At 42.2% G+C, this 20,126-nt stretch overlaps 1 protein-coding gene across 3 annotated transcripts in view; it reads left to right on the top strand.

The window, feature by feature from the left end:
* Positions 1–20,126, top strand: part of AFF1 (ALF transcription elongation factor 1) — a 118,032-nt gene that overhangs the window by 65,930 nt on the left and 31,976 nt on the right. For all 3 annotated transcript variants that reach the window (XM_063336063.1, XM_063336062.1, XM_063336061.1), the window contains 4 exons: positions 16,051–16,095; positions 18,230–18,316; positions 19,097–19,133; positions 19,502–19,553. In XM_063336063.1, coding sequence (XP_063192133.1) covers positions 16,051–16,095; positions 18,230–18,316; positions 19,097–19,133; positions 19,502–19,553 — 221 coding nt within the window. The remainder of the gene's footprint in view (positions 1–16,050; positions 16,096–18,229; positions 18,317–19,096; positions 19,134–19,501; positions 19,554–20,126) is intronic.

The raw sequence follows: 20,126 nt of genomic DNA, 5'->3' as shown, positions 1-20,126 counted from the left end.
ACTGTCTCCCCTTAGTTGGACTTTAATTATAAGCTATTCAGACAGTATGTTAAATGAGCAAAAAAGCCACTTCTTCCCTCCAGATTAGACAGACAAGGAAAGAAACAGCGAACTGACCCTCTCCTGTTCTCTTAGCATCACTCTGTTTTCTGACAGCTACGTGAGTCTGGGGGGCTGATGGCCTGTAGCCTTCCTAATACACCTGACTGGGAGGGATCACTTCTCAAATGCTAGCCAGATACGTAAGCTCAGTACCTCCCACTTCACTTAGCTGCAGATAAAAATTGTATGTGACAGCTCTGCAGCGCATAAGCCTGGCCGTAAAGAATTTCTGGAACTTGAGAAACACCGTCTGCAGTCTTTAATGCAGAGTTTAGGGGATGATAACAATGTCTTTTAAGGAAGATTATGTTTTGAATCATAACAGAGGTAAGTATCTTCTACATACAGATTTTAAATATTAATTGTAGACCAGTTGTTTCAGGGCACAGCATGAGCAAAGCAGGTCCTAGAAGGCTGTGTCCAGCCCTGGCCTCTTTATCCACCTGGTAAACAAGCTGAGTGTGCTGCAGGCTTTGCGCTGAGTGCACAAAGGTGTCTGCTGAGGAGAGGATGAAAGTGTCTGTGTGCTTGCTCGTTCAGTTGAGTAATAATTATAGTGTCCTAGGAGCAGGCCTTGTCAGCCTAGGACGCTGCTTTTACAGCTGAAAGTTTAAGTTAAGCTACTTCAACCGATGGTTTTATATACTAGAAAGGGCAACAAGGTAACTGGTGGACAGGACTTGCTGTGGCTTCCAGTCTTCTATGACAAGATAGGGGAGCTTTCTAAGACACTTGTTCAATACTTATCTCAGGGAGGATAGATTTTATCTGTGTATACATGAGTTAGTAATAATAGTAAGGCACTTTGCTGTCCCAACCCCAAAACATCAAATCTAGAAGTAATCTGTTTGCATTTGGGTCAGTTGTAAAACAATGGCGAAAGTTGCCCTTACAAGCAAAAAGATATCCTGCTATTTTTTTTACCCATAGGTAAAATTCCTTGGTTTGGAAGCATTTAAAAATGTTTCTTAAATTTCTGTTAAGGTTTAAAAATAGCACCTAGGCTCTTTCTCAGTTAAAAAGTTTTCTTTCTTAAGGAGAGAGATAAAACTCATGTCTTCTAAACACACAGCTTTACTTCCTTCTTTTCCTTTGGGAATACTATCCTTGAACTCAATAACAAGCATCCCTTTATTTCCTTCCGTCCCACTTGCCTTCTCTGTTGAGGCACCAGTGCCGGTGGCTGATGCCTTCAAGCTCCCCTCCAAGTTGTGTGGTCTGTCCCAGGCAACAGCACAGAGCTGTGCTGGGTGCGGGCCTGGGACTGGTGATGCTGCTCCAGGCTCTAGCCTGCCGCTTCAGTTCCTTTGTTTTCTAAATTTTTATTTGCAGTGGTGGCAATGCAGAGAGGTGGCATGGGGTACTGCTCTTCAAAATAGATGGACAAGTAAAAGGGTTCAGAAAAGCAGTCCTATTAAGTATTAAAACAGTGCAAGAGCCTGTATCTCCAAGTTTTGTTTACTGAGTCGTTAAGGGGAAGTGCACCAAGTGTCTCCACTGCCTTCATAAATCTAACTCAGCTTGTTTTCCAAGGGGGAAGTGATGTTAGGAAATGGGAAAAAATCTTCTGAGAGATAGCAGCAGTTAATTATCTGAAGTGATGCCCAGAACTACAGGACACCTCTCACCACTAAAACCCCCAGTTTTCTTTATGGTCTTAACAAATGTAGTTACTGTTTTATTATCTTTTTGTTGAACTCAAATGAAGATCAGGATTTATCATCAAACAATTTCTCAAGCTCACATTAGGGGATTTGGGAATGAAGTACACTAGCTGTAATAATATAATGTCTATTACATTACTGTTTCCATGGAAGGGAAACCATACTAATGCCAAACTTATGGTTGAGATCAAAAGTCACCCTACTTGAAGACTGTACTTCCTATGTGATTCCAAGTTACTTCCAATATGAATACCCAGGGTTTTGTGATACTGTCACTGAGGGTCCGTAAGATATACAGTAGTAGTCAAGAATGGGATGGGAAAGAGTGGAAGTTTGGGAAGCATGTGTAGCTTTTCAAATGTTGCTAGATTTTTTTTGGTTAAAGCAGTTGATTTGAGAACCAAAGTGCATCCTTTGTACTCATATTGTTAATAAGTATCTTAGTGCACAAATTTTATATAAAAAAAAAAAAAGTAGCTATGCTCAGCTCAGATCTAAGGGAACAGAATTTATATTAATTAAAAATTATTTACTGGAGAGACTTTAAGGGGACAGTAGGTAAGAAAGTTTTGCAGCATCAAGGGGTCAAAATCAGATTATTGACAGGTACTATACAGATGGTAGTTACAATGGGGAAGTGCTTTTCTGCAAAGGCTCTTTATGTCGAGCAATTTACTGGTGAAATCATCAGCCTTGGCTGGAGTTCTGGTCTACGTGGCTCTATGCAGATGCTGCTGCACTTAATTTTCATGTTTAGTTTGTTTGGATTTCAATTATATTATTATTAGATGAAGGCTAAGAAGAGATGCATGAATTGCTTTCAGCAACTTGGGATTGTTAAAGAATCCTTTATTAAAACATATCAACAGCCCATTCCCCCAGAACACAAAACCTTTTGCTCCTTCAGACAAAGGAAGACAAAATAGCGATTTTTTTTTTTTTTTTTCTTATGCTGTTTGAACACAAGAAGGAGGCCCATGCATTTATTTTTAGGTTGAACAAAATAATCCATCTCAAACTTAGAAAAGCGTGTAAAATCTTTAAAGAATGTTTTATTACCTCCAGGGGCCCGCGCAGGAACATGACAGTACAACCATTGTTTACTGAGCATTTTCATGTAAAATGCTTAAATTGCCAGGATCATTCAGTGTCAGCTGAAGAAAGCAAGAATAGAAGTTCATGGAAATAGTTTGATTTGTTTTCAAACCTGCAGTGAGGCCGGTCGCAGGCTGGAGCTGCTGTCTTCTCTTGTGAGTTGGGCTGCTGGGTTGACATTGGGGCAGAAGCAGGAGAATGCCTGGCGGTGGGGCATTGTTTCAGTGTAATAACTTCGGTGTTGCCTTAGAAAGGAGAGGAGTGGACTCGAATGGGTTAAGTGCACTTGTGAAACTGTCCACAGGGGACTTGGCTACATGCAAACTGCTGGTTAAACACTGGTGCCCACAGAGGACCTGAAATAGCACCCAGAGAAATTATTTTAGAAGGCTCCTGTGGACTTTGAGACTGGTGGATTTGATTTATAATCTATGATGAAGTCTTTTGTGTCAAAAACAAGCAAGCAGCATAAACACAAATGTGAAAACAAATGCACTTATAATGTAATTTTGAAGATTTTTATCTTGCTGAATGAGGCAGAGCCCATCTGTACATCTCTGGTTCCTCAGCGTTGTTTTAGTGTGCATAAAGCAAAAAGTATAACATTGTTTTTGTTTTTCATGAAATATAGAAGTGAAACTTAATGTTGTAAGCAGTGGCAAGCAGATCTACTGTAGCTTTCTTTGGATTTGCTGGAATTATTCCAGTCTCTCTCTATTACGTTCAAGAGCTAAATTGGTGAGAGGGGAGACATAGGGTGCTCGTTTCTGATCATCCTTCATTGCTAAACCCACCCAACTGGCTACCTGAAGCTAGAAGAAAACTTGAACAAGTCCATCCCCAAGCATGTATATTTTTTTTTACAGCTGCTGCGGTGTGCAGGGCCTTGTTAGGACTCCACTAGAAGCAAATTTCTTCTCTTTCCATAAAGACAGTTTGATAACAAGGTTTTTATAAAATTGATTTTCTATTTCAGTTTTCTTTGTGTTTCATTTCCTCTTTTTGTCCCTCTCTCTTCTACCTTCTTGTGTCTTTTTTGTTGTGGTTGTCATGTTTTCATTGAAATGAGGTGAGCTTTCTTCTTCTGTGCTAAAAATAATGTGGTTTGGGGTAATTTTTTATCTCCTGTGAAAATTAATCCTAGTCTTAGGCAACCTGCTAAGAAAATTGCCTGCCCTTCACACGGGTTTGTTGTTCTCTGACAGCAGCTTCCTGAATTTCCTAGAACAGCTCAAGCTGCTGTTACAGGGACTTTGCTGCCAAATAGTATCTGTACATTATTTTACAGTAGTAATGAAACCTTAGGCAATATTCTGCATAACAAAATGGCCTTTAAAATCTGTAGCTATAATTTATGAAGCCAGTCATTAAGGATCTATTTAGCTCTATATATTTTGAGATTTTAAACGAATTATATCAACAAAGATTTCGTGACGAGATAATGAAAGTCACGTTTTATTTGAAGTTTCTGAAATAAATGTTTTTGAACTTAATACAAAAATAGCACCAAGTTTCCTTGTGCGTAAATGTATACCTAAATGTATGAAAGTATTCCCACACTGAAGTCAGGGAAGGCATGGTCTGATCCTTAAAAATGCAGCTTGTTTCGAAGTCTTTGCACACTCTTTTATCTGATTTGTTACTAACTTAATCCAAAGCTCACAGGCAACAGTGCAAAAATTTACTCATCTCAGTAAATTTTAGCTCAAATTCCATGTTTTTCCTTTTAAAAAATGCTAACTTTTTTGTATGAACTTTAAAAAAGAAAAAATCAAACAAAACCCCCAAACCCTCCAATTCCTGAACCTGAAAGAAATTCTAAAAATCTTGTATTAACTACCTGTGTGCACCTCTCTCTTATTTTATGCAGTTTTGCTGCTTTCATTTGCTCTTTGTCAGTGTTGCCGTTTCCCCTGTGTCGTCGTTTCAATTGAGATAGAGTTAACTTTTTATTAGCAGCTGGTATAGTGCTGTGGTTTAGATTTGGGATTAGAAATACTTTTGATAGGGCACTGGTGTTTTTAGTTGTTGGTAAGCCTTTTCTGTTCCTCATACCACCCTGCCAGCAGGCAGGCTGGGAGGGCACAAGAAGTTGGGAGGGGACACAGCTGAGACAATTGTCCCTAACTGATGTCATGCGCACTGTACAAAGCTGGATGAAGGAGGAGGAAGGGGGCACCTTGGGAGTGATAGCGTTTATCTTCCCAAGTAACCATTTCGTGTCATGGAGCCCTGCTTTCCTGGAGATGGCTGAATACCTCCCTGCTCATGGGAAGCAGTGAATGAATTCCTTGTTTTGCTTTGCTTGCACGCGTGACTTTTGCTTTACCTGTTAAACTGTATTTATCTCAAGCCATGAGTCTTCCCCCGCCATCTACTCTTCTGATTCTCTCTCCCATCTCAACTTGGGGGAGTGAGCGAGCGAGCAGCTGTGTGGTTCTAGCTGCTGGCTGGTGTTAAACTACGACACCCTGCATAGTCAGTTCTCCGGTGGTTTGTAGGGGTCTTTTTTACTGCAGCAGCTGTGATAGTGATGTTTTCCCTTTATATGTTTTTGCAAAAAGCCACGTTTACAAGTGCAGGTGTATCATTTTGATTTGTACATACGCGTGTTTTGGGTTAACCATGTGCCCTTTCAGTTGGTTTCTCCTGCTGCTCCCCCCAGCGTTACAGATGGTGCAGGAATGCGGTAGAGAAACTCCTCTGCTGTCCGGAGAGCATGGTCTGTGCCTTCCCCGCAGATTGCTTTGCCGCCTGCCTGACAGAGCGACTTGCTGTGCAGCTGGGATGCTGCCACCCCGAGCTGTGGTTAGTGAAGCCCTGTGGAGTGCCCAGGGCTCATTCTGTACTGTTCCCAGCACTGTGGGCTCTGCAGCCCCGCAGCACTGTGAAGAGGAGCCAGCTGGCTTAAAAATCTCTGCTCCTTGTGTGTGGGCTCTTTACTGATCTCGATCCTTCATCAGCGACATGTTCACAAGATTTGCTTATGACTTCAGGTTGCTCTACAAGCCAAGGAGACCACCTGCAGTCAGGGAAGGTTGGCATGGTAGCAGACAATAGCTGTTTGGTTTTTCCCTCGGTAGGTGAAATCAGGTTCACCTATGTGGTTGGTGGTGCCAGATCTGAACATGTTGCATTATATTAGAAGGGGTGGATGCTGATAAAACCTGGGGGTTGGGAACAAAAATTTGGTTTTATGCCCCAGAGAGCTGTTGAGGTTAATAAGTTTCACCAGCATGTCCTGCACTTCAAAGCCAATCTGTTTAGCTACAAGCAAGTAATAAACGCCTGATCTGTAGTTCAGAGTACTGAGGCAAAAACACTGCCTTGGACTAGGTTAGTGCACGTGAGAATATTGGAGTGTCACAACATAATCTTACCTGGTTGTGTGCTTTCTAGAGAAAAGGAAATTTGCTAGTAGCTAAACATATGTTAATTGCATGGGAGGCTTTCTTTGTGCCTTTTGAAAATCTGAAATACTTAGTTCGTAAAGTTTTTAATTTTTTTTTTCAAGTTATGCAAGTATCAGGTGCAATATAAGAGGCTCTTCAGATGTGTAAAATGCGAAGAATTGTAACAACTTTTCCACTGCAGTTCATGGGAGTTTTACCACTATAGGAGCAAGGTTAAGCTTCTGGAGCGTGCTTCCGGAGATAACTTGGCAGTAGGTGGTTGGCTCTGGATCCAAAGGGTTTACCAAACATTGGAAGCTGTGTAAAATTAAGACCTTTGCTTCATCCAGGTGTGCCGAGCATTTGTGGGAATGCACTCTTCTTCCCCCTCGGCTGCACCAATTCTGGTACTCATCTGGTGCTGTGGCCAGGTGATCAAAGGAGATGAATCAACAGAAAGGGGATGATTGTCTGCCAGGTTAGGTCCTGGGCTGTCTCAGTGCAGGCTCACGCCAGTGACAGGGGAAGGGAAGGGCGTCAGAGTGGTGTATGTGGCCAGGGACCGTGCAACCACTTGTCCTGGCAGCCATGGGGGGTTCGTTGCCTTCCCTGTGCTGTCAAACCTCACCCTTGAGCCTCAGAGCTGTTTCTGCTTCAAAATTATTTTTGCTTCGTTGTCCCTTCTCCTCCCTGGCAGCTGCCTCCCTCACCTGCCCCAGAGACTTGCGGGGTTGATTTTTTTCGCTCAAGGCTACTGTTACTAGGTGGGATTACTTTATAGCACTTCCTTTTGTGTCTTCTGTCTGAGATTCATTACTGCTAAAACAAATATTGTTTACTGTAAGGTTCGTGCTTAATGCTGGCTGAGGTCATAGAAGAGGAATAAAAAAGCTTACACGCGTGATAATGTTGTTAGCATTGCTATCTAATTAGTCTTGGTTTGCATTTCTGATCCCCTCCTCCCCCCCCCCTTTTTTTTAAGCATATCTTAACAATTGTTATTCATGGTAAGAAAATTTTCTTCAATCAAGTGGATACTGCTTGAAGGATTGTTAGGGAACCTCTCTATCTGCAAAATAAACCTGTAGCTTGTTGCATTGGAAAACCTTTTTTTTTGCCATCTTAAGAAAGGGTTCCCCATGATTTTGGGGATCAGTGAATGTGTGAAAGAGAGAGATGTGTTTAACAAGTGCACTGTGTCTGCAGCAAAATATAAACATCTCTTAAAAACATGCTTAATGGCCACCCATGCTGATAGTTTCCTTGCTGGGTGGTGCCTGTCTGTCTAGAAATTATCTTAATCATAAATGTATTCACACAGCCTTCATACTTGTTCTGATAAATGCTCTCCTGAGTAGATAACAAGGAGTTGTTGCTTCAGCTTTTCCTGAAAGCAGCATTGTCACCACATCCTCTAAAAAAAGGTGGATGGAGTAAGCCAGGTTTCAGATCATTGGCTCTCTCTGTGTCATAGATGTATTTTAACCTCTTTTGTGATATGGAACATTTAAACATCCTTGGCAGAGAATCTGCTTGTTGTCTGGTGTTCCTCAAGATAGTGTGTGAAAACCTTTATGAATCTGTGTGTTTGTGTTTGTTTTGATCAGCAAGGTAATGCGAGCTTCAAATTTTGGCAGCCTTTTTCAATACAGAGCAGAACATTATTGCATCCATAATCAAGATTAGTAGAGGCTTGGTTAAAATACGTATTGTATCTTTTGTTGTCTGTGTCATTTTGGAAACATGTACTCTGTGTGTGTGCATCTTGCATCTATCTGTAGTATCGAGAGGGCAGATTTTTAACTACATGGAAATGCAGGTGGAAAGTTGCTTTGAAGAATGAGTTAACATGCTATCCCTAGTGTGACTTGTGCGTGAGTAGGAGAGTACATCTAATATGCAAGATCTCCTCCTGCTCTGAGCTGGTTAAGTGTGTATGGGTGAAGCGAGGACAAGATCTTAGGTTTTGGTCTGATTTTGTGCTGCTTGTTTTACTCAAACTAACGCTTCACGCGTATGCAGTTTTGTGATCTTCATTGTATTCAAGTGGCAAATCCTGTGCAGTTGACATGAAAAAATAAATTTAAAACTAAATATTTATATTAAAATGTAGTATTAAATGGGAAGCAGCTGTAAATGTGAACTTTTTTTAGCATGAACTGGTGATCTTCTCTGCTAATAGTTGTGTGGCAAAACTCTCATTAGGAAACAAAGAAAACTGACAACACAATGAAGGGCATGGAACTCGTAATTGGCTTTTCTCATCCTTGCTGCACTGCTCACGTGGGTTTTCTCTGTGATAATAGTTTAGACTGAAATCGGGCAAAGAGCAATAGCTGGCATACTTGAGCTACACACACACATTCAAATCCATTTTGATTAGGAGGAGAAACCAGGCAGCATATGAAATGCACGCATGCTGTAGCTGGTGCCTGGGCATCTGCAGGCACCAGTTTCACCTGAGATGAAGGAGGCAGAGGAGCACGGGGGTTGTTTGTGCGCAGTGTGTTAGAGAGGCAGCTCTAAATGGGCTGTGACAGTAGAGGCATGCAAATAAGCAGAAGCAAGCAGTTGTGTTGGAAATTACTGAGATGAGAAGGAACAGAAAGGTCTGCAACACCTTAATGCTTGCCTGAAAGGCAGCCCATATCCGTTCCAGTTAATATCTGCTTCCAGACCTCCTGTCCTCATCTTTGCACATCTTTTGCTGCTACCGCCGCTGGCCTTCTTTGAGTCTACCCATCTCAGCGGTGCCACTTGGTGACTTCTGAAATAATGCGTGGCCACCTCTCTCTTGGAGATGATTTTTTTGACAGCCTGCTTGAAACTATTCTGTCACAGCCTCCTGACGAGGCAAGCTATTTAAAAAACAGGGAGGAAGCTTCAGCCCCCCACTTATATGTGTAAGAGCTCCATTTGGCACATACAGCAGAGTGGGATAAAAATGTGTGCTGTAATTTTTAACAGAATACCTTTTAAAAAAAGAATCAACCTTAAAATCTCTTCAACCCCGTCTTCATTACTAAAAAAAGTACTGCTTATTCCTTTACTATCAATGGCAAAACATTATTTTTAAAAAGATGCCCAGTTTCTCAGCATCCCAGCTTTGGCCAGTGTTGACTGCGTTGTGCCAGAGAGGAGAAAGCTGGGCTTTTGTGAGGGCCCTTTCAACGTCTCTCTCTCGTTTTCCCCTTTCCCCTCTAGCCATCACACTGAGACTTCGGAGCAGGCTGCTGGTCCCTCCCGCTGTGACAGTCTAGCGGGTGGAACTGTGTCAGCAGGAAGAGAGTGCAGCGCCAGGAGGGTTGGTGCTGTCCCTTTCTTCTGTTACTCCCTGGTTGGGGCACCTCACTGCTTCTGGCTGATGGTTGGGTGTCTGGCCCACATATTATCATGGCCAGTGGGGAGTCTCGTTTGTGTACCAGGTGGTGTCTCAAGCAGTTTAGTCTGGGTTTGGGTGATTCTTATTCCCCTGATTTCCTTGTTCATCTCTCTTCAGGCTTGGGGCACGAGCAGAGCTTTCTGCTCATGACAGTGAGTGGATTTTTGGAATTGCTCATGAAGAGAGGACTTGGAGGTATTTCTGGGAGTTTTGTCACACAGTTGCTATGCAGCCTGAATTGAATGCCTGTGCAGATTTTAAATTGTTTTCTAAATTAAGAGCTCCCTCTCTTATTTTGTGGGTATGTGCAGCTGTGCGTTTTTGCAAGCCTGTTGTAGTAAAGGCAGACTAGTTCCTCATATAACTTCTAGGGCTTCTTATGTTTGTGTAGATGCTTGAAATTATATTGGCCCCAATCCTGAAGTCCTTTTCAGCTGAGGATCAAAGTAGTACTTAATCCTTCAGTGGTTGGGTTTTTTGACTTTTAATGGGCAATGGTAAATCCCATCACATAGTCAAATCAGTAGATCATGTGCTACCCTTATACGTATGGGGAGGCGATGACACAAAATCTTTCCCAGCCGAATTTCTGTTGATTCTGCTGCTTTTCACCTCCTTTAGCATAAGGAAAGCTGCTTTTCATGTGATTGAATGCACTATGGTACAGGAGACAAACATTTAGCTTCTCACGGAAAGCATAATGCTATAGAGCAAATACTCTTTATCTGGTGAGCAGCAGTAGGTTACGTAGATGGTAATTCCAGCAGGTTGCTGAGTTGTTTATGCTCTGATAGAGTGAAAGCATTAGTGTCTTTATTACTCTGGTAAAGAAACTGCATTAAAATTTATCACCCAAGCATGTGGTATTTATATACATTTTTGCTTTCTGTAACCATACATTGGCTTTCTGGATACATTATTATGTTGTGCTGTGTGCATGTAAGTGAGCAGAGAGGGAGCTGCTGGAGTCTGTAGGAATTAATCAATTAATCTCTCTGAAGTAACTTCCTCAACTGCGCTTTCCCAGAAGGTAAACAAGTATAGCAGTGCTGTCTGAAATGATGGAATTGCGTGTCCTTACCAACTTCATTTTTTGGGCAATACATTTGCATATACCAGAGGTTTCCAAATTGTTGTACCTACAGTAGGTGCTAAATGAAAGCGTGTAACTTATTTGTCAAAAAAAAAAAAATCAAAACAAAACAACAACACGCCCTCCCCAACCCCTGAAAATATATGGTACCTCTTTTTTTTATTTTATTTTATTTAAACTTTCACAGGTATCTGCATAGAGATTTCGTGTTGGCTGAGGTCACTAGTAGTGAGTAAAAAGGAAGTGGGTGACTTTGTGCGGCTACCAAGGGGAGAGAGTGGATGTGGAATTTAGGTCATGCTAGTCTGAGCTATTGTGTTGAAGTTACGTTGAACCAAAAGGTTTGAGTAAAGTCCTTTTCAGACAGCTCCAGCTATACTTAACAGTACTTCAGGCATGTTACCGTGTAGCACTGTCTTTCGTTAACCTTGAGATGATATGTCTTTGCAAAATATTACTTGGCCTTCATGATCCAGTTGTGCAGATTGGTGAATTGGAAAAGTGTATATATTGCAAAAATTCTAAAAAGAAGAGAATGTGGCAGTGTCTCACCATTTTAAGAGCATGTTGCTTGTTCTTTAGTAACTGAGAGAGGCTTAAAGTCATATTAATGGTAGTCTCTGTAGTCAAAACTTATTTAATGGCTTTGGCTTTGTGTTTATCCAGCTTTTTGTTCCAAAAACCTTAAAACCAAACGTATCCTTGACATTGTGAAATGTCTGTTATGCCAATTAAGTTTTTGAATCCTCATCAAAAGATACTTGGTTTTGTCTTGATGACCTTTTTAAACATTTCTCTTTGCTTTTTAAGCTTGCAAGTGAGGAAGTCATCTATTAAATTAGCCTTGCAAAACTTATTATGGAAATTCATAAGTCCAGATTCTGCTCCCATCATATGTTATCATATGAGTATAATTTTAAATTTGTCCCCTAAATGATCAGTCGCATAACAGGCATGAACCATGTCACACAGTCTGTGTCTAGCTGTTCCCTGGGATTTTTGTGGGTAAGAACTGCAAATTACAAAGATGGCAGTTTATTCAGCCTGCTCTCTTAAAGTAGTTTCCTGTCTTTCTGAACAAGATTTCTTTCCAAGTTACATCCATTTATTTAACCTCTCCAAAGTCTGTGGACCTACATCAGTAGAGGAACTGGGCTGGAGTCTTGGGTCAGATGTGAATACCCACTTGCAGCTGGACACGGGCAGCTGGCTCTGGTGGTGCCTTCTGCTAGAGGAGATGGTAAATGGAGAAGCATGCTGCCCTGAAGACCTTTTTGGAGGCTGTGAGATCACTGGGAGTTGGGCCTTCGCTTGACCAAAACCAGACTTTTTGGAACATAAATCAGTTATATTACTGAGAGGAGTGCCTGTTACTGAAGTGCAGCATCAGTTTGGGTGGGAACATTGGCATTAAAAAGCAAAACCAAAACAAAAAGACAGTGACCCAATGGTTCTAGATGTCCTGTGATTGCTCTTGACATCGGCCATCAAAATGTTTTGTAAGTGGCACTTGGCGGCGTCACCATCATTCCCAAACTGACAGTGAGTATGAATGGGGCATGAGGAAATCCTAGCTGGAGATTGTGCAGGTGTCAGTGTCAGCCAGCAAATACGCACAGGGCTTAAATCCAGTTGTCTGTGGGAAGTACGATACAGTGCTCCCTGTAAAGGCTGTAGAACTCTTAGTAGGGATAGACAGCAACATGTAACATTTGATCTCCTACACCCACAGTCCTCAGCGGAGCTGATCTAATTTCAGTGGTTTCTGTGGCTTTATGGCTTTTTAACTCTTCTTTGGGCAACATTGTATCTCTGCTTTTCACTAAACTCTTCCCTCAAAACTGGCAAGGACAGCCCTTGCTGCTGGGTGGTAGTTGTGGTTTAATGGTAGTTTACAGGCTGAAATACACTTGAGATGTGACTTGAAGGGAAACAAAAAAAAGGACAGGGAGGCAAGGGGCAAAAAATTACTCAGCGTGCAGAAAAGCCCAGCTCCTTCAGGTGCCGGATGCTTAGCTTTGTAAAAGATGAGGCATCACTGCAGCTGGGAAGGAGTGGAAGGGTGCATGCCTGCCCTCTCCAGGGCCAGCGGGTTTGGGGCACAGTGACAGGACTGTGACAGGCTGCAAACTTGCAGTAGAAATGATAGTCACAGACCTACCCGGGAGACAGGAGTGTTCACTGGTGCAGTCAAATGGCTCTGACCAGTTCTGTTGTGGTTTTGGCACTGAAAACAAATTTTCTGTGCATGTGCTGAACAGTCTGTGATTTTAATCTCTAGAGCAAATGTTTCACCGTGTATTTGATATGAGTGTTGCAAGTCCGTTTGTGGCTAGCAGTTTTGTTTGCCCATTGCACCTTTTACTGCTGGTGAAGTGTTCGGTTTTTTTGGTCTTAGGGTGCAGCAGGATAGCAGAACAGAAATTAAAGATGCCTGAAAACCCATGCTCTTCAGGGAGAGTCTCCAGCAGGGGCATGGGCTTCCTAGCATGTCCTGACTTAGTGGCTCTGGGAGTCAACTGCTAGCCAAAGACTAAAGCAGTCCTGAGCATCCCTGATACATGCAGCTCTGGAGATACGGAACACAGGATGTTATGGGGGCAGGTACTTAAACCTTGTGTCTTAAAAAAAAAAATTAAAAAAATAGAGGTCCTTGTGCTGCCAGTGCAGACCTCTGCAGTGCTTGTTCAGTGTTGTGTGTTCGCTTTCCTTTAAATTCTGCACCGTGAAGAAGTAAGTGGTTTCTGCTAAGCCACTGGACCTGTGAAGAGCAGCAGGCAGTTACTGAATAGTGCCCTTTGGAGTTACTATAAATCCTCCTGACAATTGCACTATAAATACTCATTGTGTGTAAACCTGTATCAATTTCAAAGCCTCTTCAGGCTTACCTGAAAGAAATTCAGGGACAGGTATGAGTTGTTTGGCAAGGATAAGAGAGGTCCAGTCTGGCTGTTGCAGATATTCTCTGATTCTCAGGTTAATTGAATTCCACTTCTGTTATCACCTCGTAAAACTTAAGTTTCTGGAATGGGAGAAGCAAACTGATTTTGATTTGTTGCAATCAATCCATTGTAGAGAGTTTTGAATACTTTGTCCAGGCAGGATCTTTGTTCCTTATCTGTTTTGTGGGAAGGGCTTTTACTGTGGTGCTCTCGTAGGATATCTCAGGAGCTTTCTGAAGCAATCTGCTAGTTGAATGCTGCTTTTCTGTACAGCAAGATGCAAGTTCCTGTGCCTGCTGTTTGCCACTTATTAAATTAAGAAGTAAATCAGGTGGTTGAGCTACCAGGTTAAGCTTACTGGGAAGAAAAAGAGGAAAAGATGGATCCCTTTTTGGCACCATGAGTTCCAAACATCCTGATCTCTTGCTATGTGGCAGAAGTTCCCTACTGTTTGCTCTCCCTCTCCCGTCCTCCTGCCTGCTGTGAGGCGCTTCTACAAGCCTTGCTAGATCCCAGCCCCTTGCTTTCGTTTGTGTGACTTATCTGGCTGTGCCTCAGCTTCTGTTTGTCTCAAGGTGAGTAAGGTCAGAAGCAGCTATCTGTGCATGATTTTCTGAAAAGTCAAATCTTTGCCAAATGAGCACTACCTCGGTGAGAGCTCTGTGTAGACACAGACAAATGAGGTTGCAGGGAAAAGAGATTCCTCATCTCTTGTCCCTCCAATGCAAATAGTGCAGCATATGGGAAACAGATGAGTGACCTTTCTGTGAGAGTGCTAAGGATGATGCTTTTTTACATCATTAAAATGTTTGCTTGCTTTGCTATTTACCTTGTTCTGTGGAAGGTGATTCTGATTGGGCACTGTAGCTCACTGCCCTCTTCCTTTAACATGAGGAACATCTTCCTGGCCTTTCCCTTTCAGCAATTACACTGATCGCTGGATGTTTCCATTGAATCTGTTTTTAATAGACAAGAAGCTGGTCTTGGATGCATTTTGCTCATTATAACTACTTAGCTCTTTGGTTGTTTTTCATTTCAGTTTCCTTTAATGATATCAGTTAGTAAAGTATGTGTAAATGATAGGTACTTTCAAAACACATACCGTGCTAGTAGATGAGAAGCCGATTTCTTGAAGTGAAGTGGTGTTTCCCATGACCAGGTGATGGGTCAGTGTGTGGAAGCAGCACAAGCCCCGCTGCGGAGCATCCCCGGCACCTAGTGCTGCGGTGGGCGTGGGAAGGAGGGACACTGCTACTGCATCCTCTCCCACCACGCACAGCCCGGGCATGGGGCAGGTGGGCTCTGTCACGGGGCATCGCCACTTGCCCTAGCTGTACAGTTACCCTCATCCCAACCCCTCCCTCGCCCAGCAGTACCCACACTGCCCGTACATGGTGTTGCCTTTGTGCAGGGGGCTCTCCTGCTGGGAGCCACTAGGTGATTTTGCTGATACATTAAAAGCAGATTTATGTGTTTGCACAGGCTGCAATGTCTGCTGTTTGGTATATAACTGGCAAATACTAGCATTGCTTTGTACTCTTTCCCAGAGCTTTGTCATGCCTAGGCTCACAAGCCTGGTTGAAGGCAGCTGTATGTGCCTCTACGGCTGTTTACTGGTCCTTTTCAGGTGTCGTTGGTGGAGTGCCAGGGCACCACCAGGGAGCTGGCCTCCCTTCAGAAGCCCTCACCACGCCTACTCTGGGAAGCTCTGGCCCCTGCAAGGTGGGCATGTGCTGGTCACTGCCCGGGCTCCAGCAAAACAGTTGGGAGAGGTGCAAGGGCAATCCCTCGATCTACATCCAGGTCATCTGTAGGTTTTCCAGAAATCACCATGTTGCTCCTGCCCAGCGGTACATTCAAGGTTTTATTTTGAACTGCACAAATTACAATTGTGTTGCTTTTCTATTTTTTTAATGGCTATTGATATTCCTATGAGTCCAAGAGCTGGCATTCAAGGACCTGGTGCACGATTCTTCCACTTAAAACCACCTCTTCTTTGCCTTCTACATGCTTAGGGCTTTATACTGACTTCTTTTTCTGCTGAATCCACATCAGTGCATAGAAGAACGCCAGTCATGAAACAAGGGGAATCCTATCAGCTGAACAAGCAACATTATTTAATGAGCCCTGATTCACTTTTCTTTTTTCTCGTCTTTCTTAGAATATATCTTCTACTAAAGACAACAGGCTTTGTAGAAGTGCATTATTAACTGGCCTTCTGATGGGCTTTTAATTCTTACTAGCATTTTATTATTAATGGACCTTAATGAAATTTATAGAACCATTGGTAAGCATTTGCTGAGTGCATCTGTTTATCTCAGTTAGTTGGTAAAAACAAAACAAACTCATGCTGCTGCTTTTTTTTTTTTTTTTTTTGTAGCAAACCTTCCCCAGTGACGTTCACTCCATTGAAGAAATTTTGAAGGTAGGTGTTCTTAAGTAATACGTTTCTCTGGTTTGCTTATATTTTGCATGTGTTAAAGTAGCGTGTGGGGGAAAAAATACTGCTATGCTTCTGTTCTATCAGTGGATGTTGCGATCACGAGACGTGTGTTTTGGGCTATGCTGTAGAGAAGTAAAGATAAAAGTTAGCCCCGGGTATAGCTGGAGTTGTAAGACCGGTAACGTTCTTCCTACCAGTATGTAAGTGTAATATAGTGCGGTGCAGTCCAAGAGCAAGACTGACAAGTCATCCAAAACAGCCAGAGCTGCTCCTTCATTAAGTCAGGGAGTTGCCATTACTGAGCGGATGCCCTCCAAAGGCACTGGACGTGCTGCCTCCTGTCCGTGCTGCCAGGCCCAGCAACATGGCCCTGAACAGGACCATCCACCAGCTGGCGCACAGAACTGCTGATGGGCTGCTTCTCCTCTGTAATTCTAGTCCATTTGTGCAAAGATAAGCCAGCTCTGATGGAAAACTGTCTCTGTAACTTTGTGTCAGAGCTGGCTGTGTGCGCAGTGCACAGGCTCCCAGTAGCTGGGTCTGAGTATGCGTCACCCATTCACTGTGCACAGTGTGAAAATGCACTGTGACCTGCAAGCTGGTCATGCTGATACCGAGAAGACAGTTCCTTGCTGTCAGATACTGTTCTGAGACACTGAAGTCTAACAGAGGTGTTTGGTTTCTGTGATTCACCTCCCTCACTGTCGCTTCAGTTGCAAAATACTGATGCCTTTATTACTATCAAGAAGCTGTTGTTGGGGCGGCGTTTTAGCTGAAAGGTGGTTGTGCACAGGGGCTCACTAGCTGCTGTGTGCTCGGTGGTGCTGCAGCACGAGTACTCCTCCTGGAATTACTGCATACTTTTGTGTTTCAGGGGATATCCTGTTATCTTGCCTGTTAGTAATGCAGAACACTGTTTTTGTAGCAGCCGCAGGGAAGCGTGTATGAATGCATGAAGAGATGTTGCACAGTATATTGAGGAGTTTACCATCTATTGAAAAATTGCACAGCTAGTGAGTGAAGTGAGCAATGATCTCAACAGTGGGAGGGGAGAAAGGAGAAGGCAAGGGTGGTAACAATGCAATCAAAGAGTCAGCTGGGCTAGTTGTAGGCTGCTTCCAAGTCTTGCACAGAAACCCCTGCAGATTGCTCTGATCCCTGCTTGTACAGCCAAAGGTAGCAATGTGTTTTCATTCCCTGTAAATCTTTGCATTTCATGTTATTCCTAATAGATGAGGAAACTAAGGACACTTCTGAACTTTCATATTGGTGTCTTGATGAAAAAATGGCACTTGTAAATTATGACACAGTAGAAGTTTTCACACTTCGGTCTATTTTGTGACAAAAGTACAAAAATGTACTTTGCACTGACACATTTCTCAATAATTTTTTTTTTTTAAGCCCTCGAGCAAACTGCGTGTGGTGCATGCTCGTGAGATTCTTTCAGCATGATCATGATTCCTAGCTTTCACCTGGTAGTGATGGTTGGTGAGAATAAGGGCAGGGGAGCAGGGAAGAAAGATTCCTAAAGATATAGCACATCAGGCGGTCTCTTTCTTTGGTTTGAAACCACATCCCGGAGCTCTGCATCAAAGATGTCATGGTCGGTCAGAGCAAAAGCCAGTGTTTCAGGCAGAATAGCATGGGGAAGTGCTGGCAGTCAGAGCTCTCTGGCTGACCTCCTCAAGTTATGAAAAGCCTTTCAGAGTGTTATTGCTGTAAAGGGATATAAGAACTTCCGTAATAGGAAAGTCATGCGCTTTGAAAAACTCCAGAACTACTCATACAAGGTTTTATTTACTTTTCCTTTTATTAACTGTGGTAGCTGTAAGGCCAGGGCCTAATCCTGCAAACACAGTAAGTACTTAACTCTACAAGCTTCACTGAGGTTGCTGTTTCTTGCGCAATGCAAGTATCTTGCAGAAAAAGAGCAAGTCCTCACAATGGTCTGGCTGCTGTGCTCAAAGGAGAGCTTCTCGCTGCAGTACCATCTCTTGGCTTTACACTGGGTCAACAAGGACTTTATTGGCAGATCTGTATGAATCTCTTAAGTGTAAAACCTCACCTGTGTGTATCACCAAAATACTGTAAGCCACTTTTCTCGATCTCTTTCCAGGAAATGACCCACTCATGGCCACCTCCCCTGACAGCTATTCATACGCCTAGTACAGCGGAGCCTTCCAAATTTCCGTTCCCAACAAAGGTAAAACACCCTCTTTTTGCCAGGGCTTTTGATAAATTAGAAGAGACCTATCCAGTTCTTACCTGGGTTTTCATCTGATTCTGTCCCTGTTCCATAGATAAAGGCTGTTAGGAGATATTATCTTTAGAAGAAGTCAGATAAATTAAAGCACAGTGGATCTCAGGTTGGATAATAGCTGCTTGCAACACATCGTTTTACTGAGAATTAGATCAGATTGTGCTTCTAAGTAATTGTTTTTGAGTGGTCTACATGGCAGCGTAATCATCTTTCCTCTTTTTTATCTATTAAGCAAGCTTTGTATTTTTAGAGTTGTAAGATGTTTGAGCCGGAGGGGAGGATGAATGAATAATGTTTCAGTGACTTACACATTTGTTATAATCATGGGCTTCAAATGTGACTGCTTTTCAGAAATGTTTGAAGCATTTCATCTCTGTTACAGCACAAGAAACACTTTATTGCCAACAAAATATTTGGTGACTGTGTTAAACAGAAGTGTTTGGCGGCTCTTATGAATTTTTTTTTAATATTTCTTCAAAAATGCACATACAACGAATGTGCCACCAACACATTTTGGGTGGCAGTAGCACGTGTCGTTTCTGTCCATTCTAAGCTACGTCAGACCAGCTTAGACTATTGGACACTTCAAAGTCATACTTTGACAAGTTAGCCAAATAATTTATTACAGTAAGTAACACACGGAAACCAAATCATTTATATGCTGCTATTAAGAGAGGGCTGATTTATTTTATTCTCAATTTGCACTTTGTCCTTTCTTTCTAGGAGTCACAGCATGTTGGATCTGTAGCACAGAATCAGAGTAAGTAGAAATCGAAAGAAAACACACTGTTACGTGTGTATTCACAGATGGGTTTGTGTGTTGTGTGTTGCACATTGAGGAGAGCATCAAACATTTACATTGACTAAGGAGCACGATTTCCTGTGCTTTGTTGAACAACGACGAATTTATAAAATGCTTAAGAGATTGTATACATTCATTACCTAGAAATTAAGGCAGCAGTTCAGCAGAGAACAAGCAGTATTTTGTTAGGAAACCCCATTTGGTTTGGGGAACAATTGCATCTGGGAAGAAAGTGACTTTCTAGTCTGATGCTCAGAGACCATAGGGTAATAAAATATGCTACAAGTGAGGCAAATAAAACCAACTGATTCATTTTTGATTTACAGAACAGTATGATGCACCTTCCAAAACCTTGCCTAGTTCTCAACCAAGAACATCGTAAGTAACCAGATTCAGTTCCCGTCTCTACTGTGCAGTTACTTAAAAGAACCTGGAATGAATTACAGTTTGGTTTACTTGATGATTCTGAAGATTAAGGCTTTAACAGTCTGATTTTTCTCAGAAAATTTCAACGCAGGGAATTTTCACATGACTGTTTCATTATTAAAACAAAGTGTTAAAAACAAAACAAAGCTGAAGGAAAAAAAAAACCCAACTCTTCATGTGCCAGATTTTTTTGCTCTTTTAAGCTGTGGCTGCTTAACCTCTTGACACACTTAGTGCTATTCAAACTACTAATAGTGTATTCAACTGACATAAATTATAAGGGATACAAAATGAATCTGATCTATTTTGCATATAATTTTGAAGTCTGTGAGGGCTAATAAAGCTACAGCTACCCAAACTGTGAAAGCTAGGGGTGAAATTTTAAAGCAATCATATGATAGAACTTACAGCAATTGTCCAAGGAAAAATTTTATAAAACATGTTGTCTTAATTTTTATTTTAAAAAGCAAACAAACCAACAAGAACTTCAGTGTGGACTTCCTAGAAACCTCAATTTCTATTCTA

The sequence above is a fragment of the Chroicocephalus ridibundus genome, chromosome 5 (assembly GCF_963924245.1).
Source record: "Chroicocephalus ridibundus chromosome 5, bChrRid1.1, whole genome shotgun sequence".
In the NCBI taxonomy this organism is placed as follows: domain Eukaryota; kingdom Metazoa; phylum Chordata; class Aves; order Charadriiformes; family Laridae; genus Chroicocephalus; species Chroicocephalus ridibundus.
Note: the sequence above shows the minus strand (reverse complement) of the source record. Positions and strands in the feature narration are given on the sequence as shown.